This window comes from Arachis hypogaea, chromosome 18 (assembly GCF_003086295.3).
Source record: "Arachis hypogaea cultivar Tifrunner chromosome 18, arahy.Tifrunner.gnm2.J5K5, whole genome shotgun sequence".
NCBI lineage: Eukaryota > Viridiplantae > Streptophyta > Magnoliopsida > Fabales > Fabaceae > Arachis > Arachis hypogaea.
Genome location: NC_092053.1, coordinates 788,637 through 815,487, shown reverse-complemented (window position 1 = coordinate 815,487; position 26,851 = coordinate 788,637). Strand labels below are relative to the sequence as shown.

At 30.6% G+C, this 26,851-nt stretch overlaps 2 protein-coding genes and 1 non-coding gene across 3 annotated transcripts; 2 read left to right on the top strand and 1 right to left on the bottom strand.

The window, feature by feature from the left end:
• The first annotated feature begins 645 nt into the window (after nt 1-645).
• LOC112773228 (gibberellin 3-beta-dioxygenase 1-like) lies at nt 646-4,192 on the top strand. Its single transcript, XM_025818299.3, is given in 3 exon segments — nt 646-2,926; nt 3,269-3,456; nt 3,459-4,192. Coding segments are annotated over 3 exon segments (1,125 nt in total). The 5' UTR covers nt 646-2,441; the 3' UTR covers nt 3,911-4,192.
• A 12,763-nt stretch (nt 4,193-16,955) lies between these two features.
• On the top strand, nt 16,956-17,027 carry TRNAD-GUC (transfer RNA aspartic acid (anticodon GUC)). Its single transcript has one exon. It is a non-coding gene; the product is annotated as a tRNA-Asp (tRNA).
• An 804-nt stretch (nt 17,028-17,831) lies between these two features.
• LOC112769380 (pleiotropic drug resistance protein 1) lies at nt 17,832-24,488 on the bottom strand. Its single transcript, XM_025813890.2, has 17 exons — nt 23,553-24,488; nt 23,121-23,454; nt 22,889-23,019; nt 22,093-22,767; nt 21,685-22,001; nt 21,411-21,571; nt 21,180-21,280; nt 20,919-21,069; nt 20,741-20,815; nt 20,521-20,648; nt 20,096-20,428; nt 19,688-19,978; nt 19,507-19,590; nt 19,285-19,418; nt 18,965-19,192; nt 18,442-18,868; nt 17,832-18,350 (listed from the first exon to the last, which is right to left on the bottom strand). The coding sequence occupies exons 1-17, from the start codon at nt 23,994-23,996 to the stop codon at nt 18,087-18,089; spliced, it is 4,278 nt and encodes a 1,425-aa protein (XP_025669675.1). The 5' UTR covers nt 23,997-24,488; the 3' UTR covers nt 17,832-18,086.
• Between the last annotated feature and the right edge of the window lie 2,363 nt (nt 24,489-26,851).

The window sequence follows — 26,851 nt, the reverse complement described above, 5'->3', positions numbered from 1 at the left end:
ATAAGATGCGGATCATAATAAGTGGTGATAGCATTCGAATGTTTTGGGATCGACTTGAATGGTGTGACATGCCAAATCAAAACATACATTATTATAATTATTATCATTTATATATATATATATATATATATATATATATATATATATATATATATATATATATATATATATATATATATATGTATATACGCATACATTTGGTAAGGATGGGATGAGAGCGATAACCCAAATGAGAGGGGTATTGTGGGTGTTGTCATATAGCGAATTGAATGAGATAAATCATAAATCATAACACAACTTGGAAGCCTTTCATTTAAATTTCTTTATACTTGAGGACAAGACAAAGGCACATGTTAACGTAGGGGCCCTTACTCTTTTCTTGGAATTTCAATTATTTACAACATTAGTATATATATTTAGTACAATCTAATAACAATATACATGTCTTAATTATAAGATTAGAGGATTGGATTTCACTTTCTTTTATTAGTGTGTGCAATATGTCTTGAGGACAAGATAGTCCTTTCCCATTGTATTGTTCATACCTACTAATCTACATGTATAATTTGGTTTGGGGTAAGGGGAAAGTTTGTCGCCTTGTGGCCTATGATCTCTATATATGCTATCTTGGCACAATCATGTTGTGCTCACCTCATCATCCTTTTTATTTTTTTCTTTTGGTACTATGTTTTCTAATTGCAATAAGTGTTAGGATTTGGTTGAATTAGTCCCACATTGCTTAGGATAGCAAATGGAGTGGGTGGCCTAGGCTATAAATATGAGGCTAAGTTCTCCATTTGTTTTTGCACCAGTCAGAAACACTTTAAGCTTGTATCTGATTTTTCTTTTCCTCTGTACTCTTTGATTAGAGAGTGTTGTGAGGTGTAGTTAGATATTTGCTTTGAAAGAGTGTGGGTGTACTGGGGTGCCGGTGAGAGAAAGAAGTCTATGTGTTGTAACAATTTTCACATAGTGATATTCTCTGGTTGTCATTTGACAACGGCCGTGGTTTTTTCTCCGGTAATTGGAGTTTCCACGTTAAATTCTTGTGTTGTGATTGTGTCTATTTTATTTCTCTGTCAAAGGTGTTTTCTCAAGGGGGAATTGTGTCTTATTCCCAACAAGTGGTATCAGAGCTTCGGTTCGGTGGGATTTATTCTTAGTATGCTCTGTGGTTGCAGCCTAGTCTAATCTCTTTGGTTGCTGTTGTTGTTGCTGGAAGGCAGTGTGACTCTGTGAGAGTGCAGTTTGGAAAAGGTTCTGGCTAAGGAAAGACTTGGTATTTAAGTGTGTCCATTGTGACCCACCTCTCTTTCCTGGGGACCCTTCCTAGTGCACGGTCTACAGTTGAGTTATAATATTCCAGTATACGGTTGCAACAATGTCTGGATATTCAAGTGCTGTGAAGCTTGAAATAGAGAAATTTGATGGAAGAATCAATTTTGGCTTGTGGCAAGTACAAGTCAAGGATGTGTTGATACAATCAGGTTTGCACAAGGCGTTGAAGGAGAAGATCTCTGGTTGCTCTCTCTATGAGAGAAGATGATGTTCTCTAGAAGACAAGAAGTATCCTCATGGTATTACCGCACTGCCATGGATAAGGATGAGTTGTGGCAATCAGGTCCACAATTGCACACGGGCATTGGTTGGCGTTGAGATGCAAGGTGTGTGGCGGAGTTAGGTCGATGGCTGAAGAACTTCCAGGAAAAGCCAATTTGGAAGTTGCACCATGAATTTTCAGCAAGGTTTCGATCTGTACCAAGGCGAAATTCTTGGAGTGGTCTAATTCCAAGTGAGTATACTTTCATGGTGGAGTATGATAGTTCTCTGAACTATGATTGTCGGTATAGACAATGGCAGCAAAGAATTGTCGGTGTTGACAATGGAAGCTGAAGATGTGTGACTATTTCAATCAAGGTGGAGATTGTTAGGATTTGGTTGAATTAGTCCCACATTGCTTAGGATAGCAAATGGAGTGGGTGGCCTAGGCTATAAATATGAGGCTAAGTTCTCCATTTGTTTTTGCACCAGTCAGAAACACTTTAAGCTTGTATCTGATTTTTCTTTTCCTCTGTACTCTTTGATTAGAGAGTGTTGTGAGGTGTAGTTAGATATTTGCTTTGAAAGAGTGTGGGTGTACTGGGGTGCCGGTGAGAGAAAGAAGTCTATGTGTTGTAACAATTTTCACATAGTGATATTCTCTGGTTGTCATTTGACAACGGCCGTGGTTTTTTCTCCGGTAATTGGAGTTTCCACGTTAAATTCTTGTGTTGTGATTGTGTCTATTTTATTTCTCTGTCAAAGGTGTTTTCTCAAGGGGGAATTGTGTCTTATTCCCAACAATAAGTACTAGCAAACCATCAATTGCCATAATATTTATAACACTCTAGTCTCTTGTTCCTACCCTAACAACATATACATATAATACTAAAGAATTAAATATGCCTTCACTCTCCGAAGCCTACCATTCCCACCCTGTGGAGGTTCACCACCACAAGCACCCTGATTTCAAGTCCCTTCAAGAATTACCGGATTCGTACGCTTGGACACACCCAGAAGATCATGCTCTCGCCATCAATACTACTTCTTCCAACTTTGGTAGCGTTCCGGTCATTGACCTATCTGACCGGAACGCAACCAGGCTTATAGGGCATGCATGCAGGACCTGGGGTGCTTTCCAGGTCGTGAATCATGGGGTGCCCTTAAGCCTCCTTGACCACATTCAGTGGGTCGGTCAGACTCTCTTCTCACTCTCGACTCACCAAAAGCTCAAAGCCACTCGCTCTCCAGATGGAGTGACCGGCTATGGCCTCGCACGCATCTCCTCCTTCTTCCCCAAGCTCATGTGGTCCGAGGGCTTCACCATCCTTGGATCCCCTCTTGAACATTTCCAAAAACTCTGGCCCCAGGATTACGCTAAATACTGGTACCATTACCATTACCAACAAACACACATCCTCACCCACGTGCTTTTTCAATTATCATATTATTTATATGCATTAAAACTATAGAGTATAGATACATAAAGATATGCAAAATAAAACACATTATGCTAATTAATTTTTGGTATTTGTTTTTTTTTTATAATGAATTCATCATAATGAGAGTATTATTGAACCCACACTATAGAAGATTAGGCATGTGATGAGGATCTATTGCAGCGAATCCGCCACTTGTTTCTGCTTGTTATTTTGCTTCTGAGCCTATTTTTAATTGGTCAACAGTGCTGTGATTTTTTCTTAACACTTGGCTTTCTTTGTCGTTTCAGTGATATTGTCGTGGAATATGATGAAACCATGAAAAAGCTAGCGGGAAAGTTAATGGGCCTCATGTTGGACTCTCTCGGCATTTCAAAGGAGGAACTCAAATGGGCCTGCCCCAATAAGGGCCCATTATTCAAAGACACATGCGGTGCCTTGCAATTAAACTCCTACCCGACTTGTCCGGATCCGGATCGGGCATGGGGCTTGCCCCGCATACCGATTCCACCCTCCTCACAATCCTTTACCAAAACAACATCAGCGGGTTGCAGGTTCACCGGGAGAGCACCGGGTGGGTGACGGTGCCGCCGATCCCTGGTGCTCTCGTGGTAAACGTCGGCGACCTCTTCCACATTTTGTCAAACGGGTTATACCCGAGTGTGCTCCATCGGGTTCTGGTGAATCGGAGCAAGCAGCGGTTTTCGGTTGCCTACCTATATGGGCCCCCATCGAATGTAGAGATATGTCCACATGCGAAGCTAGTGGGCCCAACTAGGCCTGCTCTCTATAGGGCAGTGACTTGGAATGAGTACCTTGGCACCAAAGCAAAGCACTTCAATAAAGCACTCTCTTCCTTTCAACTATGTGCACCTAAAAACGGTTTGTTTGATGTAAACGAGTCTCACAAAAATAGTGTCCAAGTGGGTTAACATAGCTTTTCACCTTTTAGAACCTTCCCTCTTGCATGGTCTATTTTTGTACCAAGCATACACTAAAACCGAGATATATATATATATATATTGCTTCTTAACTTGAACTACTATTTGGATGTTGTGGCCAAACAACCAAAAGGTGGAAGAACTTATTATAGATAGGAAAATCTTATAGTTTTCTATAACAACTATTATAAAAAGTTATATTTTAATTTAGTGTTGGAAGAATATAATGTAAGTCCATTATTAATTTTTATTTATTTATTTGCTTTATGATGATTGGAGAGTGGAGACACTTCTAAGTTCTAAACAAGTATAAGAGAATTGTGCAAAATATTATTGATTGCTTATTGTAGATAATAATGTTTGGCCCTAAATGGGAGAGAGAAAATTTATAGAAAAAGGCCATGCAGAAGATAAGATACATCAAATCAATAAAGTAATATGCAAACACAAAAGTTTCATACTTTCGTTGGTGTTTCGTTTGTCTTTGTAGTGAAAGGGACGTTGCAAGATTGTAGAGTTTATTTGAATATTCAGTTTCCAGTACAGCACGCACAAGATAACATTATTATTTTCTTTGGAACTTGATATTTAGCTTTATCTATATAAAATTCTATGGCCATGAATAATGAATGATGCAAAGGGTTAATTATTATTATATAATATATATACCAAACCTGCCCAAAATTTTATTTGTAAACTAATAATGTGCATGAGTTTGATCGGTCCAACAGAAGAGGTATATATAGCTAAATGGCTAATAATCACTTAATCATATAGATATCTCAAACCTATGTTTTTATATTTTAATTTTTCAATATCTTGTTTTCTTGTTATTGTTGTTATATTAATCAATTCATTGATGAAATAGATGATCAAATTGATGGTCGCCACATATTAAGAGAAGGACATGCAATTAAGAGATTAAATGAACAATGGATTCTACATTTCTACTACATACATTTCAGTGAAGTGACTTCGATGGACAGTTTAAGATGGTTATTTTGGTAGTAATGTAAATGGTTATTTTAATTTTTTATGTGAATGATTATTTTGATTAGATTATGTTTAGTTATATATAATTAAAATATGTTGGATGCTCAATTTATTAGATGGTTGTTTTTAAGTGGATGATTATTTTCACTATGGGTGAGCGACGCCAGTGGAAGCATGTGGCAAGCCAAGCAACGACAGTAGAGTGAGATGATTATTGATAAAGGTGAAATTGACAACCAGTTGAAAAAGAAGAGGATATTGGAGTAAAATGTTTTGATAAATTAAAATTTGTGATGATTATTTTTTTAGAATAATTGAGTAAATTCTTTTATTTAAGTAATTTGTAAAATATTTTTTATTTTTTATATGTATTTAATTAAATCTGTAGTTTATATTCACATTATTTAAAATTTTCATTGTCTTCTTAACAGAATTAATACAAAAATACTTAGTTACTTGCCGTACCAAGTTGCTTATGTTTGCTTATTTACTTTCACATAAAATATAATTGGTCTATAAACTGTTAGAGAAATTGGGTTGTGCAGAGAGGTGTATATGTGGAGAAGGTTTTGCTAGGGTTACTGAAGAGGGACAAACTTGACACTTGAAAAGGATAACACCAAGGGTAGAAGTGGAAAAAGTTCGTTGAATGGTGTCCTGGTGAAATTGCAATTTTGCGTCTCAAATTAAGATTTTTATTCATCTCTGCATCTAAGCAAATATAGTAGTTACTCGCACAAAAGTATTCTTATGTGAAAATGAAAATTTAAATTTTTTAAATAATTTAACATATTTAATTAAATAATTATTTAATAATTTGTAATTATCATAATAATATAAAAGACATCATCATACATGTGAGTATTTATCTATTAATTATATTAAATATATATTAAAATTAATTACTAAATTTAATTATTAAAGTAAAATATATATTAAAATATAAATAAAAATATTATTTATATATTAAAATTAATTACTAATGTATTTATATATAAATACATATATAATTTAATTTATTTTTAATATATATTTATATTATAACATATATTTTATATTCGTAACTAATTTTAATAACTAATTTTATTATACATAAATAACATAATTAAAATATAAAATATATATTAAAAATAAATTAAATTATATATATTTATATATAAATATATAATAATTAATTTTAATATATAAATAATATTTTATAACTCACATTTATACTGTACTCAGAATTCACCTTTGATTTAAAGCACTCTTAGATGGTGATGGCACCTTTGTCATGGTTGATATTATAAAATCTAGGCCATAGGACTTTTTTATGTGTGCTGATCACCATAAAATTTAATGCAATAATAACGAAAAAAAAAGACGAGATCTGAACAATTTTTTGGGATCTTAATTGTGGTTGATGAAGTCTTTCGTACTATTGATTAGGTAGTAGTAGTGAGTTATAAACTTATAATAATAAGGAGAACTCACATAATAAATGGATGAACTCGTTGCAAACTCATTTAATTAGAGCATTTCCTAACCAATCATTAGATTCTATCGTTATAATAATCTGAATCGTGTCAGTATTGGTTGTATGAGATTTTTTGGTAGTTGGTATGTATGTTGCCTTGTGCTTTGAGTTGGGTCATTAGGTGTTCATTGTTTTTTACTTTTTTGTTTTAGTTATTGATTGACTTTAAGTTTTTTTTATCCGGCTAGAGAATTAATTTTTTAGTTAATATTATATTTTTATAATAATACAAATATTGTTTTGTACTCTTTAATTGAAAGGTATAAAATAAATAGATGACCCAATTAAGCCCAAGATATTAAGGTTAGCATTGAAATCACATAAAATCGTATTAAAAATGTTACAAGATAATAAAAAAACTAAGTAAACGAACTATAATTTAAATCACATAATTTTTTATTTTCATTTAGAGTTTCTGAATTCTAATAATCTCACTCTAAAAATAAATAGAGAAGTATGTGGCTCTCCTAGTAGTATTTGTTTCTCTTTTCATAAAGAAGGATCATAGAAGTACAATAAACGATATGTAATTATATGTATGTAAGTATGTATGTGATGAGTAGCAAATTGAAAGGAATGGTAAGTTGATCCGATTTGAGAGCAATGATTTGGGGAATGAAACAATAATGTTCTGAACACAAAGTTGGTGTTGTCTCTCTGCAACAACCACGTGTTGGTGGCTGTCCAACTTGTTCATCATCAGAATCACAGCCTTATCGTTCATATCATGGAGCAATGCTAAGTGCTGTTCTTCTTATTTTACCTTCAAAACTCATTTTCAATTCAACTTTGCAGTGTTTTCAGTTTTCACTTGTTTGATTTATTCATCGTTTGTCCAATTTGCATATGCATGATGTCCCTACCTCTGTGACACCATTATTCATTATTCATTATTCATGGTCCTAAACTTTTACTTCTTTTTAATCATTTTCTTTGTGGAATAAAATTGGAAAAACCTGATCTATGTTTCACCATCACCATATATAAACAGAAATAATTAATATGTTATTAATTTTCAGTTCAATATCGACAAAATAAATAATGATGGGTGTTGGAAACTTTTAAAATTGTATTTTAACATCAAATAATAAAATAAGTATTTATTGATACACTCTGTCCATATTTAATTTTTGTCATTCAATTTTTGGATAGACAATATTAACTAAATTTTTTTATTATAAAATAATTTAAAAAATTTAAAATTTAGAATTAAAATTTAAAAATTTTAATTTAAAAAATTTGGCTGATATTAAGAAAAAAAAATTTGATCGTAATTAAATGTTAATACATTTAATAAAAACTTAAAAAGTTAACTAGTATTGCTTTGTGTATAAAAAAATAGTAATACTATGCAATTAATTTTTTTCCGTTAATATCAACTATAAATTTTAAAATTATTTTATTCATCTTAAAATTTAGATATTAAATTATATATTATAAATTCTAAATTTTAAATTACAAATTTAACTATTAAAATTGGCTAATAATATTAATTAACTAAAAAAAATTTTTTTTTTTATAAATTTTAAAATAAAAATAAAAGATCAAATTGACTACTTAGGATTTTTCTAAGAAGACATTAGACAACATATATTTTTTAAAAGAAAAATGAGAGATTATGTCGCATAAAAAATTATGCGTGACATGTGTAGAGGGTATGTACTAATGCTCAATTAAGATTTTTTCATCTTTCAATAAAAAACACGTTCAGCAAACTGCTACTGTATAAAAAAGACAGCATTTCATATTTAAATCAGTTTTATGCTTAAATATTTAATTTATTATAAACTGTTTTGATAAAACTTTATTCAAAATCTGCAAAGAGAAAAATTTTAAAAGACAGTTAAAGAATGAAATTATACCCTTTTGTTATTAACATTATCTATATAAATTTTTACATAAAATACTAAATACCTAAATTTTAATAAAATTATTCTAACAAACTATATACATTAGAATACCTAAAGAGTACCTAAAAAATATTTTAAAAGAGTATATATATATATTGAAGTCCTAGTTAAAGAAAGAAAAATTTATGATAACAAAGAAAACAATTCATGATTATTAGTTGTACATAATAAGCTATTATTGAAGTCATGATTAGCATGCATATTATTGTGATTGTATCAAATGAAATCACTCAATATAAAAATAAAAAATTATGTTGGCCATTTAGGATTTAAAAAGACATTGGACAACATATATTTTCTTGAAAAGAAAAAATAAGAGAATCTGGTACATAAAAAATTATGTGTGAGATATGTGAAAAGTATGTACTAATATTCGGTTAAGATTTTTTTATCTTTCAATACATGAAAAATAGAAAATACGTTCAACGTTTAGTAGACTATTGCTGTATAGAAAAAATATTATTTTATGTTTAAATTAGTTTTGTATTTAAACATTTAATTTATTGTAAATTGTTCTGATAAAACTTTATTCAAAATCTGCAAAGAAAAAAAAAATTAAAAAACAGTTAAAAGGATGAAATTACACACTTTTGTTTTTAACATTATCTATATAAATTTTTACATAAAATACTAAATACCTAAATTTTAATATATATATATATATATATATATATATATATATATATATTTTGAAGTCCTAGCTAAAAAAAAAAAAATTAATGATAACAAAGAAAATAATTCATGATTATTAGTTGTACATGTTAAGTCATTATTGAAAGGATAATTAACATGCATATTATTGTGATTGTATCAAATAAAATCACTGAATATAAAAATAAAAAATCATATTGGCCACTTTGGATTTTTCTGAGAAAAAGACATTGGATAACATACATTTTTTTGAAAAGAAAAATGAGAGAATCTGTTGCATAAAAAATTATGCGTGAGATGTGTGGAAGGTAAGTACTTATGCTCGATTAAGATTTTTTTATTTTTTAATACATGAAAAATAAAAAACACGTTCAGCAGGCTGCTGCTGTGTAGAAAAGACATTATTTCTTGTTTAAATTAATTTTGTACTTAAACATTTAATTTATTGTAAGCTGTTTTGATAAAACTCTATTCAAAATTTGAAAAAAAAAATTAAAAGATAGTTAAAGGATGAAATTACACGCTTTTGTTATTAACATTATCTATATAAATTTTTACATAAAATACTAAATACCCAAAATTTTAATATATATATATATATATATATATATATATATATATATATATATATATTTGAAGTCCTAGCTAAAGAAAGAAAAATTAATAATAACAAAGAAAATAATTCATGATTATTAGTTGTACATGTTAAGTCATTATTGAAAGGATAATTAACATGCATATTATTGTGATTGTATCAAATGAAATCACTGAATATAAAAATAAAAAATTATGTTGGCCACTTAGAATTTTTTAAGAAAAAGACATTAGACAACATATATTTTCATGAAAAAAAATGAGAGAATCTGTTGCATAAAAAATTATGCTTGAGATGTGTGGAGGATATGTAATAATGTTTAAGATTTTTTCGTATTTCAATACATAGAAAATAGAAAATACGTTCGGGAGACTGCTACTAAATAAAAAAGACATTATTTCATCTTTAAATTAATTTTGCATTTAAACATTTAATTTATTATAAACTGTTTTGACAAAACTCTATTCAAAACATGTAAAAAAAATAAAAAACAGTTAAAGGATGAAATTAGACGCTTTTATTTTTAACATTATCTATATAAATTTTTACATAAAATACTAAATACCTAAATTTTAATAAATTTATTCTAACTATATACATTAGAATACCTAAAGAGTAGTTAAAAAGTATTTAAAAAGAATATATATATATTGAAGTCCTAGCTAAAGAAAGAAAAATTTATGATAACAAAGAAAACAATTCATGATTATTAGTTGTACATCATAAGTCATTATTGAAGTGATAATTCACATACATATTATTATGATTGTATCAAATGAAATCACTGAATATAAAAATAAAAAATCATGTTGGTCACTTAGGATTTAAAAAGACATTGGATAATATATATTTTCTAGAAAAAAATGAGAGAATCTGGTGCATAATGCGTGAGATATGTGAAAAATATGTAGTAATGTTCGGTTAAATTTTTTTTATTTTTCAATACATGAAAAATAAAAAATACGTTCAGTAGATTGCTACTGTATAGAAAAGATATTATTTTATGTTTAAATTAGTTTTGTACTTAAACATTTAATTTATTGTAAACTGTTCTGATAAAACTCTATTCAAAATTTGCAAAGAAAAAAATTTAAAAAACAGTTAAAAGATGAAATTACACACTTTTATTTTTAACATTATCTATATAAATTTTTACATAAAATACTAAATACCTATATATATATTTTGAAGTCCTAGCTAAAGAAAGAAAAATTTATGATAACAAAGAAAATAATTCATGATTATTAGTTGTACATCATAAGCCATTATTGAAGTGATGATTAGCATGCATATTATTATGATTGTATCAAATGAAATTACTGAATATAAAAATAAAAAATCATGTTGGCCATTTAGGATTTAGAAAGTCATTGGACAGCATATATTTTCTTGAAAAGAAAAAATGAGAGAATCTGTTGCATAAAAAATTATGCGTGAAATGTGTGGAGGGTATACACTAATGTTCGATTAAGATTTTTTTATCTTTCAATATATGAAAAATAAAAAACACTTTCAGCAGACTGCTACTGTATAGAAAAGACATTATTTCATGTTTAAATTAATTTTGCACTTAAACATTTAATTTATTATAAGCTGTTCTGATAAAATCCTATTCAAAATCTGCAAAGAGAAAAAATTTAAAAGATGGTTAAAGAATGAAATTACACGCTTTGTTATTAACATTATCTATATAAATTTTTACATAAAATACTAAATACCTATATTTTAAAATATATATATATATATATATATATATATATATATATATATATATATATATATATATATATTGAAGTTCTAGCTAAAGAAAGAAAAATTAATGATAAAGGAAACAATTCATGATTATTAGTTGTACATGTTAAGCCATTATTGAAGTGATGATTAACATGTATAATATTGTGAGTGTATCAAATAAAATTACTGAATATAAAAATAAAAATTCATGTTGACCATTTAGAATTTTTTTAAGAAAAAGACATCGGACAACATATATTTTCTTGAAAAGAAAAATGAGAGAATTTGTTGCATAAAAAATTATGCGTGACATGTGTGGAGAGTATGTACTTGTGCTCAGTTAAGATTTTTTTATTTTCTAATACATGAAAAATAAAAAATACGTTCAACATACTGCTGCGGTATAGAAAAGACATTATTTTATGTTTAAATCAATTTTGCATTTAAACATTTAATTTATTATAAATTGTTCTGATAAATTTCTATTCAAAACCTGCAAAGAAAAAAATTTTAAGAGACAGTTAAACGATGAAATTATACACTTTTGTTATTAGTATTATCTATATAAATTTTTACATAAAATACTAAATACCCAAAATTTTAATATATATATATATATATATATATATATATATATATATATATATATATATATATATATATATATATATATATATATATTGAAGTCCTAGCTAAAGAAAGAAAAATTAATGATAACAAAGAAAACATGATTATTAGTTGTACATGTTATGTTAAGTCATTATTAAAGTGATGATTAACATGCAATCATGCATATTATTGTGATTGTATCAAATAAAATCATTGAATATAAAAATAAAAAATTATGTTGGCCACTTAAGATTTTTCTAAGAAAAAGACATTGAATAACATATATTTTCTTGAAAAAAAAATGAGAGAATCTGTTGTATAAAAAATTATGCGTGAGATGTGTGGAGAGTATGTACTAATCTTTAAGATTTTTCCATCTTTCAATACATGGAAAATAGAAAACACGTTCAAGAGACTGCTACAAAATAAAAAAAAATATTATTTCATCTTTAAATCAATTTTGCATTTAAACATTTAATTTATTATAAACTGTTTTGACAAAATTGTATTCAAAACCTGCAAAAAAAATTTTTAAAAACAGTTAAAGAATGAAATTACATGCTTTTATTTTTAACATTATCTATATAAATTTTTACATAAAATATTAAATACCTAAATTTTAATAAATTTATTCTAACTATATACATTAGAATACCTAAAAAGTAGTTAAAAAATATTTAAAAAGAGACATATATATATATATTGAAGTCCTAGCTAAAGGAATAAAATTTATGATAACAAAGGGAACAATTCATGATTATTAATTGTACATACTAAACCATTATTAAAGTGATGATTAGCATATATATTATTGTGATTGGATCAAATAAAATCACTGAAAAATCACTTATTAGTGAGTCTTATCATTATAATTAAGTTCTCTTTTGACCGACATTGAATTTTAAATAGCACATATATACATACAAGAGTGATTTGATCAATGAATACTTTATTACTTCCTGAAAATGACATGCACGAAGGAGAGCTTAGTTAATAAGATAGATACACCACTCACTTTAATTTAATTAGATTTCCACCACTCTCTAGCTAGTTGATAGAAAAGTACACGTTGCATGATTGATTAGCCCAAGATGATGATAGTTATTGGCTTACCTTGCAAAAAAAAGTTCTTCCATGAATGCATTGATTACAAATTTTTAATCTCTTCTATTGCTTTGTTATATTTTTGTATATGGAACAATATTATTGAAGTATTAATTAATAACTTGGAGTTTGGATTATTGCAGACATAGATTGATATGAACAATATTAATTGTTTATTATATATTTTCAAATTGGAGTTAGAAACAATAATACTACATGACAACTAAACTACAAATACAACAGACATAAGGACGTGGAACACGATATTTATATACATAAGCAGATATGCTTAAGACAATATAATATAAAATGTAAGATATATATGTTTGGTAAAAACTGCCAAATACTACTGATTTTTTTTCTTATATATAATTGAAGAGCGAGTGGGTATAATTAACACATGTAGAGATCAAACACAAAAAGCATATTAATTAGTATAGTATTTTCTTTCTTAAAGTGAAGGTGTTTTGTTAATTGACTAAGAGACTAAGGCAAGACTAGGTTCTAGATCTTGAAAGTAAATTATATTATTATTTATATATATTTTTTATTAATTTAAAATTTTGAGAGAAGTGATTAGGATATAATATCAGAGTTTTTATAATAAAAAGATTGAGAATTTAATTTTTGTTAGACAAAAAATAGCATAAAATAGATAAAAAAAATTATGTAAAAGTTCAAGCAAAATTAAAAAAAAAATTATTTAAAAAGACATATTAAAAATATTTCTATCAATTTAAATTTTTTAAAAAAAATAATTTCATGATGATTCAGAATTTGTGACACAAGATATGGCTTGATACTTGATTAGTTTAGTGAGTGAATCCTAGGGCAGATTTGGAATAGAGTATGACCGACCATCATGGGAATTAATGATTGAATTAAGACAGCTAAATCCCAACTTGGAACAAATATATAGTTGGTGACTACTCCGTGAAAAAAATTAGATCAGATGAACGTACCCGTCTCAGTGTGTGGTGAAGTTTTCTTCTTATGTTTTAATATTAAGATATATAATCATCAATATATTATAAGAAAAGTACGAGGAGTCAATGGAATATTTGTATAATATATTTTAGGGAGTACTAGAGATATAATTATTAGTGTTATTTTTTTCCATCAACTGAAACTTTTGGGATGAGTGGTATCATGACGCTAAATTCGAAAGGTCAAGAGTTTGATCCTATATTACACAAAATGAGTTGATAACTACTATGGGTGTGTTTGGATTTGCGTTGGAGAAGAGAAAAGCGCGTTTGAGCTTCTTGAACGCTTCATCTTTGTGTTTGGCAACATTTTTGTACTCTAAACACAGAAGTGATTTCTATGTTCAACCCAGGTTTACCAAAAGCTATAAATTCTAGCTTTTCCGTTTAGCTTTTCACGTTGGATTAAAAAATATGTTCTATGTACCAATTATGTCCTTCATTATTTATATGTTTATTTTTTTATAATATTTTTTCTAATACTCTCTTATGCATATTATTGTTTTTTATAAAACTTCTGTTTTTTTTTTGTTTATATGAGTTTTTTTACTGTTATTATTATTTCTTTTATACATGAAATATTTTTTTACTTTGTATTATGATTCTATTAATCCTACTAGAGTACTAAAAAATACTGAGAGTACTAAAAAAATATTAAAATTTATTTAAATATTTAAAATAAAATTATAAGATAATATAAAATAATTATTTAAATTTATGTCATTTTCTGTAATTTTTTACCTAAAAGTGATTTTGAATAATGTAATCCAAACAATATTTAGTTTACTATAATCCATTTTGAATAAAAATTGCCAGACATAAATAGCGTTAATACTAACTCACTTTTAATCAAAATCAATTTTACAAAATCAATTTTATACAAAGACTAATCTGTCGTTGATTTGAGCTCCATTTAAGAGTCTGCCGCTGGCCAATAAATTATTGCATACACAAAGCGAGATTCGAACTCCCGACACTTGCTTAAGCTGACGAGTGAGTTAACCACTCGATGAACCCAACTTAGTTAACTAACCCGTTTTAATTGAACTGTGTATGTATGTTTATAAGCTAATTAAGGCCTTTTCCGTTGAAGTGTTTCTGTCAAAAAAAATCAGTCGTAGACCAGGATATCATTATCCGAATCAAAATCTTAGTCACATCAACTATATATATATATAGATTAATTATTGGTGGATTTTTATTATTGTGCCTAAATTGCCTAACTTTTTTTATAAATAAAAAATAAAATATATAAAATTTATTAAATATTATTTCTTTACCTTTATTAATAAGTTAGACACCATATTTTAAGCACTATAGCATTTCCCTTAATTATTATCAATTTATCATGCATATACGATACTAGTTACTAGTAGCTAGCTAGATTTGTATTAAGATTTTGTGAATGAGACGTTTTACTTGCACCAAAATGTGTAATAATAAGACGAATGCTTTTATATATATCAGACTTTTCAATACACGCATTTCATTTTTATTTCACCTTTTCAAATCATGTTGACGTGTGGATTAAAAGTCCAAATTAAAGTTATCACTTTCTGATCCCACCACACGAGCAACAATTCATAGCAACAAAAATAATAATAAATTATTAAATATAACAAATTGAACCTATGGACCTAGGCCATCTTAATTAATCTTCATATTAGGTCAATGTCTTTTCCCGGATTGTGAATGACCACAGTATACAATTCAGATCTAATTAAGATCAGCATTAATTGTTATCTTAATTAATCTTATCAATGTGTGATTGAGAGGTACGTTCCATCGTGGGTCTATGCATGATTTCAAAGAAAATGGTTACTAATTCCAAAATCATATCGTTTTCAATGTTTAGTACCGCACGGACTGGCTCCTAATTGGAAGCAATGGACGCTGTGACTTGTGACCCCTACATAGTAGATTCGGAATTTCTATATGCTAATAATTATTAGGGTTTTAGTTAATAAGAACACTTGCTAAGGTTACTAATGAACAATTTTATATAAAAAGATTACGACGTTTTTAATACATATAATATGTTATGTATTTATTAACAAATTTTTAAAATTACTACTAATAATTTTTAAAATTACTACTAATAATTTTAATATCATATATGTTATATATAATTACTATAGATTTTTTTTTAGCAAAACCTTTATTATATTCCTTCTATTATAATAAGATAATAAGTCATAACTAAATATTATCATTTTTATATATTAATAATGATATAAAGTAGTCTACTTAAAACAAACATGATATTGAGTTTCAGTCTCTCAATTTCTATTTCATTATCTCAAAATAAACACTACCTTATGTCACAGAAGTGGTTAATTAATTATACGGTCCATCCGTGTGATTGATAAAAACAAACACAATGAATGGTGCAACTGATGAAGGTGATTATCAATGCCTGGCAGATTCCCTCATAAAGATTCGACCATAGCTAAAAGATATCACTATGCATTCTATATATGAAGAAAGGCTTGGATACATACGAGAGCAAGAGACAGAGCAACATGGCCTAGCCAATTTCCCTACATACTATAACATAAATGGTGTGGCATATAGTACTTAACTAAAGGTAACCAAATTAATGTACCTAGGTACCAGAATAGGCCCTATGCTGCCTAGGATATCTTCAATCAAAGCTTATAGCAAAAGCCAAAATAATGTTTGATATGGTCAATCAAACAGCACAAACCCCCTCAAATGAAAAACAGGGGAGCAAAATATATATTTTATAGCTGTATTTTTTGCCAATTGTGTAACGGACCATGCAATAAGACTGGAACCTCATATCTTCAATGGATCCGAATAGGGAACTACAACATGAAAGTGATTGGAATCCTGGGTATCCTATGAAGTTTTTGTTTTTGTTTGTTTTCTAAAAAAATGAAATATTAAGCTTTCGATACGCTACTCTATCAACGAAGTCGTTGTAGTATAGTGGTGAGTATTCCCGCCTGTCACGCGGGTGACCCGGGTTCGATCCCCGGCAACGGCGCTTTTTTACTGTTACATTCATTTCTCTGCTTCTTTTTTGTGCCACAGGGTTTTTGGTCAATTTATGGGCTATAAATAGCCCATTTAGAATAACAAAACCCAATGGAATCTACCCAAAATAGATATTTTTGCATGTTAGGCCTTGATAAGTCTGTTAGCAAAATAAAAAAAAAGAAGAGAGAGATTAGTTCTGACCATATCAAAATGAAATAACCCATAGGATTAATGTAGTCTAGTTTCTCAAGTCCAAAAGAATAATGCAGTGTAATATTTCTTTTGGGCTTTACGCAAAGTTGATTAATGGGAAAAAAAAAACTATAAAAATGAAAAGAATTATTTACCAAAAAAAAAAATGAAAAGAATTGGTAGACAGAATTTACCAAGAAAGAAAGAAATAAGAGAAATTATTAATGGATGATATTCATTATTGAACAAGATGAACGTGTGTTTCAGGGAAAAGAAATGGATGCAAGTGTGTTAGAATAGGAAATTTTCTTCCCTTGGTTCTCACTTGAGTCATGACATTAAAAAATTCCTAAAATTTTTTGCATTTGCATGATCTTTATATGCCTAAACACACGTAGCTGAATTATTATTATTTGGTAGAATATATTCTGTCTTAGCACCGTTTGCGTCTCAGCTATATCTATTATTAAATGGTTAATTAGTTTGTGAAATGTATTACTGCCAACTGAGCTTGCACTTGCATAGTTGCATGTAGTTTTATGTTATTAACAAAAACATTGTGGATTCAGAATTAACAGGAAAATCAAGCCTCTTCTTATATGGAAGATTGAAATGATTATTCATCAGAACACACTATATCTTTCATTTATAAAGTTAAACTGATAATACAGAACCAAAATCTTATTCATATGCTTGTACATTTATGAAAACATCTCCGAATTTGCACAAGAAGGTGGAAAATAATAATTGCTCCTAAAAGCAAAGTTGGATGAACTACCATAGATACAAATATAACAAGTGTCAACTGAAATTGAAAGGGAAAAAAAAAAAGAAAAGGGAAAAGAAAAAATAATAAAGAATTCTTCAAGTGTCTCTATCTCTTTTGGAAGTTAAAGGCCTTGATTGCAGAAGCAAAGATAAATGCAAAAAGCACAGCAATTCCAGCAACCACAACAGCAGCATATCCTATGAAGTCATGCTTGATTCCAAAATAACTGTGTATGAACTGCCCAACATTCTTGCCGCCTTCATCATCCATAAGAGTAGTTATATCTCCAAACTGTGATCCAATCAATCCATAAAGGGACCATGCAACTGGGCAACCCCAATAGTACCACCTCCACCATATAGGTATGCTCTGTCATAACATAACAAAAACGAGTTAAGAAAAATGTTCATAAGTATAATTTTTTAGTTTTGTTCACCAGTTCAAAGTTGTTAATACTTACAGGTCTTGGGACGACAAATCCTGAAAAGAGGTTCCAAATTGCATAGAATGCGGCAGCCACAATGGCAGCAACATGGTGGTTTGGTGTGACAGCAACAGCCATCATTCCATAGAAAGTGAAGTAGCACAATGTGAAGAACATGAAGTATAGATACCAGAAGAACTTCGCAGCTGTCCAGTCAAATTGGAGCATGGCGTAAATTATGAGGCCATAGGTCACGGATTGCGTGAAGAGGTAAGGTATTTCAACTAGTATCTGTGCAAATGCATAGGGTAAGGCAGAGTACATTCCAGCAGCTTTTTCTCTATAGAACACTGTTCTTTCAACGGCTACCACTGGCTGCACCGATGAAGCATTCTGTATTCCAAGGAACAGAACCGCACTATACATTGAACCAACTGCGTTGAACAAGTCTTGCCGTTTCTTGCTGTCAGCAATCACAAGGATTATTAGCTCAAGTGTTCAACAGGGCAGCGAAGAAAATGAGTAAAATTAAAATGGAATGTGTGTTAGTATTGCTTACGTTTTGTCTCCAAGGCCCCAGAACATTGATCCAATCATCAAAGCTATGAAAGTAGTGAAGAAGAACCTCACGGCAGTATATGGTGGATTGCGCCAATAAGACAAACGCTGTTTCCATAAGCAAGCTTGGCATTGGACCAAGAATGACTGAGAGAATTGAGTTGGGAAATGAAGATCCTTTGAACCAGGAGCAGGCTGTCCCAGCTCTTGTATAAGTTGCTTGTTTCTCCTGAGAAAGCCATGTAAAATAGTCTAAGCATTTTGGAGCTCAAGAATATTATAAGCATAGATAGACCTCAGCCATATGCATTATTAGCTTACCTATATAGATCAGAGTTTTTGTATAAATCTGTAAAATCAACACCCAAATTGAGTTCTTGTGCTGTTGTTGTAACTTCCAACATCCAAGTTGCTGGGTTATATCCGTCCGTGATTTTACTCACTCCTTCAATGCTCTGGAGAATGGAAAATATTGGAAAATAAGTAATTGCTATTGTGAATCATAGCAGTGAAGTTTAATGTGGAACTTAGGCAGGAACCTACCTCAAAATACTTGATCAAATGACTAGAATGATGACCAAGTGGCCCAACATAGATTTCTTGTCCACCACGCTTCATTAGGAATAACTAGAATCACATGTAAGCAAGATATGTCAGATTCAAGTCCAATGGAGAGGGGAAAAAATTTATGAAATGCAGATACTTTTATCTTATCACCCTTTACCTCATCAAAAGCTTCAAATATGTCAATGCTAGGTTGATGAATGGTGCACACAACAGTTCTTCCTGTGTCCACTGTGTTCCTGACAGTTCTCATAACAATTGCAGCAGCTCTTGCATCTAACCCAGAAGTCGGCTCATCCATGAAAATTATGGAGGGATTAGCCACCAATTCGACTGCAATAGTTAGCCTCTTGCGCTGTTCGGTTGAGAGACCACTCACACCAGGCAAACCAACTAGTGAGTTCCTCAATGGGGTTAGCTCCACAAGATCCATGACTTCCTCAATGAACATCTGTAACCATTTGCCAAAAAGTTTTAAGCAATTAGTATCTAAAACGTGATGAGTAGTTTGTCATAATAAACATCTTAGATTTTAGCCATAGTGGTGTGTAATGCAGCAGTTACAAACCTTTCTAGTTTTGGAATCAACACTTGAAGATAAACGGAGCCATGCAGAGTAGAGCAAGGACTCATAGACTGTAACATGAGGTGAATGGATATCATTCTGTTCACAGTAACCCGAGACTCGAGCAAATGTTTCTTGCTTCTTAGGGTATCCAGAAACTTTTATGCTTCCTTCAATATATCCACCAGTTTTTCTACCAGCAAGAACATCCATCAAGGTAGTTTTACCGGCTCCACTTACACCCATAAGAGCAGTGAGAACACCAGGCCTGAATGCACCACTAACACCCTTCAGAAGCACCAACTTGTCCTCTTGTACACCTTGTTCTTTCATTTCCTGAAAGTTGAAATCAAGAGTAATGATTTCATTTGCTTTCTGATAAAGAAAAGTAGCTAAATATAGAAACAATGTTAGTGAATGTGACTTACCTGTGGCATGTCAACAGAGTATACGACTTCATCAAAGGTGATAGCATATGGTTCAAAGGGAAGAACCATTCCCTTTTTCTTTCCATGGCTTGACTCCACAACAGCATCTTCTGCTGATCTTGAATTTTCTGCATGAAAAAATATACATAAAAAATGAGCATCTAAAGGTGGTATGTTGTGATTAAGAGAGTTCATGAGTGATACGAACAAGATTACTGACCTATGCGTGGCAATTCAACCTCTTGTGCATCATCTTCAGATTCTTCAGTTATTGTAGGCTGTGGCTTATCAAATGCTGCATATTGAAGAAATAGTTATCAGTAACGAATTTGTTGCATATATAAGAGTCTTGAATTGAATCACAATCACTAATGAATGATCTGATAAAAAATACTCACGGCCAAGGATACTAAGAGCAGCCGCAAACACTCCATTGAAAAGGAACACATATCCAACGCAGGCTCCAAGGCTTAACCAATACCAATATGAGTCTGTGAAGAATCCACGACTCTCGAGAAAAGTAACTCCAAAGTTGGGGTTGGAGCTTTTCTGAAAATTGGAAAGAGCAAAATAAGTTAGTTAGGATTAGGCCTGCATGTTGTGGATATAATAAATAATAATTATATAGATTCCAAAAGTTGCAAGTTTCATGAAATTACATTCCAATTGTGGCCAAGAAATTCATTGACCATTAGACCAGTTTGTCCATACATCAAAGGTGAACACCAGTAACCCCAAATCCACCAATCCTTGATATTCTCTGTTTCAATCACAAAGAAATGAAAATGCAACAAAAATGAGATCATAAGGTTGAATCAATGCAGCATGTTTTGCTTTTGTGTTACACATCAAACATGTGGGTGTGCATTGTAAAACTAAATTCTACGTACTTCTTGACAGAAGGAAGCCACCCAATGAAAGAAACGCAAGAATTGCAAAGGAACCAAATGTGTTGGCAACAATCATGTTTCTACCGAGTGCTGCAATAGCACGGAATAATCCAGAAGCCAATTGGTGGACGAATAACAGCAAAAGATACTGCTTGAAAAGCCTGCAAAAAAAAATTAAAAAAAAAATTCAAGACCTCGCATCAGATTTTACTTCTCTCAACTCTCAAGAGTTTAAGCTGTTTGGTAAAAACATTTATATGATTTTATATCTTACCTGCCGACATTAGGATCAAATCCAATGACATAATAGGTAAGGAAAACCCAAACTGCAACTTCCACAATTGTGACAGGAATCTTGAGAATCCATGAAGGAATAGCATATGCCCATGAGGGATAAAACAGAAGATCCCTTTGCTTGTAGAAAACAGGAAGCTTAGCAATGGACATGGAAATTTCAGCCATTCCATTGAACATGATTGTGATCAATGTGAAAAATAGGGCACCGGCATAAACACCAGCATCATCCTGGTTTCGGTGATGCATCTTAGTTCTAAAAAACAGTGTCATTGCTATCAATGCCATGATGGTTAGCTGCAAAGAAACAAAAAAGTTTTTGAGTATCAGAAAAGAATGAAAATGGAAACGTAAATGCGGAATTTGGCCATGTAGAAGAAAAACAAACCTGAACAAGCTTGAAGACATAAACAAAAGAGTTCCTCTTCATAAGAAGATACTCTCTTGCGAAGTTAGCCTTCAAGAGTTCCTTCTTGTTGAGACCATACTTCTTAGTGGTTAATGCAGCTGGATGGCTCTTAGACTTGTCAAATGGAACTGCAATCTCTTCATTAAGTTTCCTTCCAACGTGGAATGACTGAAAGGCTTCAGCAAACTGAGTAACCGTCACGAATCGATAAGGCTCGTCCCTGCGAGACCAATACTGTGCTTGATCCTTCTTTGAAGTCACTTCTTGAAGGAAGTCAGCAACACCTTTCCTCTCTGGACACCTGAATCCCATGGACTCAAAGAAGTCCAGCACGTATTCGCGGGCTCCATGGTACACAACTTGCCCATCGGAGATCAAGATGATGTCATCAAACAGTTCATAAGTCTCTGGTGCTGGCTGCAGCAAAGATATAACCGCCGTTCCATTCATAATGTGAACATACTGCCTCAGAGAGCTCACAATCTGGAAAGTTGTGGAACTGTCCAACCCTGTTGATATTTCATCCATGAACAGAGCATTTGTTGGTCCAACCAACATTTCTCCGGTGGTAACACGCTTCCTTTGTCCACCGGAGATTCCACGCAGCATTTCATCCCCTACCATAGTATCAGCACATATATCCAGTCCCAAGATCTGCAAAATTCAACAACATATAACTAAATTTCTATCTATAACAAGGATGATAGACATCGAGAGACACATGAATAGTTATATATCGAACACTACTAATTAGTAATAACTAACTAGTAACTACCTTGAGTGTGTAATCAGTTGCTATGCTTGATTCCTGGCCTGCAGTGGAAACCGCCTTCATGTAAACATCAATATCAGGGTCAGGCTTGATGTTTGCTGCTTTCTCTCTTCTGGCCAACTCGGATAACATATCTGTGGATTCAGAAAGAAAAATTAGGGTTAGGTTATACTACAATTATGATTTTGAGGAACAAATATGAGAAGAAGCTAAGGAGTAAGGAGTAAGGACTAACCATAACGAGATCCAACTCCTTGAACCCTTGCAGAGAAAGCCAAGGTTTCCCTGACAGTCATCTCTCCAATATGAACATCATGCTGGCTGATGTAAGCAGCAGTTCTTTGAGGCACAAACTCATTCATTTCATGTCCATTGTAAGTCACTTTTCCAGATACCTGAAGACCCTTATCAAGCTTGCCAGACAAGGCTAGAAGCAGTGTGGTCTTTCCAGAACCTGGAGGACCTAGAAGCAGTGTCATCCTTTGAGGCTTCACAATTCCGCTAACATTCTTGAGAATAGTAACGTGTTTCTTTTTGCTTGGGAGAACATGAATCATGTTCAAGAATCCCTGCAAATAAAACCAGAGAAGAAGTGAGATCAGACTAGCTGCAAAAGAGAGTAATGATGAGTAACATTTTTTGTTAATGGATTAATTAATTTAATTACCTCAACAACGTTGAAAACAGAGTTGATGAAAGAAGGCAAAGCTCTGCTTCCAACGAAGGCCTCAGCATCGATGTTGAGATGTTCATAACGAACTTCAACGGTGGGAATCTCAAGGCCAACCCTATCGATACGCTGCTTGAGTTTCCTGAGGAACTTCTCGTTGTCCTCTTCGGCAACCTTGACCAGCCTCTCTAGAAGCTTCTGCCTCTCTTGGTAACCGAGATCGGTGACGTCAACCTCGCTGGCGGGGCCTTGTGAGGCCGTTAACAAACCTTTCCTGAGACGGTTGTAGGTTGGAAGTTTTTCAAGCGCAGCCCACTTGAGAGCTTCTTCATCGTTCTCTTCACGAGAGGACCGCGAGAACACTTCAACTCCGCTGTTCCTCCACACCGATGAGCTTCTTCTTAAACTATTACTCGCTCTGTATATATCAGTTCCCTCCATTATTGTTTCTGTTAAAGAAACAACAACAACAAATTCAACTTCAACTTCTCGTTCCTCTTCTTCAAACTTATTATATTGTTCTGTGATTGAGTGATAAATGTTAAACGGTTCTTCTTCTATTTGCACGTAGATTATTGTTTGAAAAAGAAGAAGCTAAAGAATGAAAAAATATTGAGAGAATGGTTTTGAGATGAAAAAGATCTCGGTGTATTTATACGTTAGAAGAAGAGTGTTGTTAAGACATAAAAAACTGGCGGCGACTGAAAAGTCAGACGTTGAATTGGTAATAACTTAAAAATTAGTTGTCATTGGCAATACAAAATAGTAGAATTTAATTAACTCGAGTATGAAAGAAAAAAGGTAGGAATAAAATAACTTGCGTTGCGTGGGAACGTTAGGGAGAAAGTTCCATTATTGTGGCATATGGTCAATTGTCAAAGATATATGAAATGGGAACTTTCGTGGTTACTTAGTTCATCAATTCATTCATCTAGAAATAGTATTTACTATTATTATTCATTACTTATACTTACTAGCCGTAGAATGAATGGCTCATGTAAATGTAAACTGTATTTTCATTTCTACTGTAACCAGTCAGGGACGGACTTAGGTTGAGGAGAGAGGGGGCACTTGCTCCCACTGGGTGATAAAAAATTAATAATAATTATATATAAATAAATATATTTGATTTTATTATTATATTATTTTTGTTCCTATATTTAATTATAAATTATTTTTTTGAGAATTACGTTAAAAATATATTTTGTTAAATTTAATATGCAAAATTATATATATTACATTAAATTTAATTTAGTATCAAAATTAAAAATAAAAAAAATTAATAAATAGTGATAATGTTCTTTTTAAAATAGTCAATCAATTAATTACTAAACCGATGCTTAATTTTTTAAATATAAATAAAGTTTTTATTTTTTTTAAAAATTGGTTGAAATAAAAAAATATTATTTATATATTAAATAATAAAAAAATATAAAAAGCTGACCTTTAGTTATTCAACATTAATTATTTTTTAATTATAAAAATTTTTAATTTTTTAGAGACTTGAGGGTTTAAATTTTAAGATAAATAACATAATTTAAAAAAATTGATTGAAATTAGTTGAAAAAAATTAACTTTTTTGATTGAATTCTAATTTATATTTTTTATTTTAACTCTTATACATAATTATTATAAATATAAGTAAAATTATTAGTTATATATATATATATATTTTAGTTTCAAACATTATAAATATTTTTTTGCCTTTCAAATTATAAATATATTGATGTTTGACAAAATTTATTTCAGTATTTTTATCTTCATTATAAAAATTTTTTGGGTTCGGTAACCACCGAAACAGATACAGTGAATTAATGAAAAAGACAGGATAAATATTAATCAAACTCTAGATTAATATAATCAACTTAAAATTTTTAAAAAATAAATTTAATTAAAATTTTTTAAATTAATTTAAAAAATAAATAATTTTTCATGAACAAAATCAACTATGTATTTTTACTATAAATATTTTAAAGGTGGGAGAAAAGAGAGGGGGAATGTTGATTATTATATTATAATATTATATTATATCATATTATATTATAATTGAATTAAAACGAGGCGGCTAAGGAAGTCACTCATGTATGATGTATGGATGAAGATTGGAGTAGTAGTCACAAAAAATAAAAGACCATTCAAATGAGAAAACGTTAGGAGGTTGAAAAATATCAAATTATCAACATTTCTTTTTTCACTTTAGATTTTTGGTGACTATATTCACTTTAGATTTAAATTAATATTAACTAATTATTTGTTTTTTCTATTAAAAATATTGGTGTTAGCATTCAGATTCTTTGATGCAAAGTTCCATGTAATGATTTAATAACCGGTTGAATATGAATTAGAGTGGGTGTCCATATAAAAAGTCACAACTCACAGGAATCCTGGGATATGGCATATGATGTAAATGAGTAATAATCGTTAAATTAGTTATTAAATAATATAAAAAAGTAACACATGTGTAAAGATGTTAATTAGTTATTAGATACTATCTTATCTTGGAAGTCATATATGATCAGCAAGGACGCCATCCTTCGTTTAATGGAGCTTCAACTGACCCCATCAACACGCATCTTTCATCTTTGGCTTCTAGATGCCTAGATTTACATAATTTATTCTTTACAACGTTTTTTTTGTTTATTCAAACAGTATCCTCCAACTCGACAGGTTAAAAATTAATCTGTTATGGATCTGAGCTCCATTTAAAGATAAGCAATACTTACTTAAACAGACGAGTAAGCTGACTACTCGACCAACCCTGCTTTATTTTTTACGCTTTAATCTCCCCAAACACATACTGTTAAGAAATGTGTGATTTACTATGCAACTCTAGTTTCAATTATTAGAGTATAATTTGCAAAAGCTAGCAACTTGCCCAACTTGATTAAAACAGACTCAAAGCCTTTAATTATTTTTTGAGAGTTTAGTACAATAATAATCGTAATGAAATTAATTAATCAAGATAAGCGGTAATTATGGGAGAAAAAAGGGATCTAAATTGACGTGCCTTTTGTTGTTTACGAATGAGGCCAATATTGGTTGGCTTTCAATTCCAACTACATTAATAAGGATAGGGTGTGTCGTTGAATCTATTAAATATTGACCCAATGGAATATTACATATATAGCCAATAATTAATATTTATATTTCATATGGTCTTGGGCTTCTAGATAAGACCAAAGCAAAGCAATGCAGCCCTCAGTACCGTATTATTAGATATTAACATGTAGCCTATCAATTTTGATGCTTTGGCTTATTTTATTAGATATTATTATGATTGTTAATTAAATTATTAT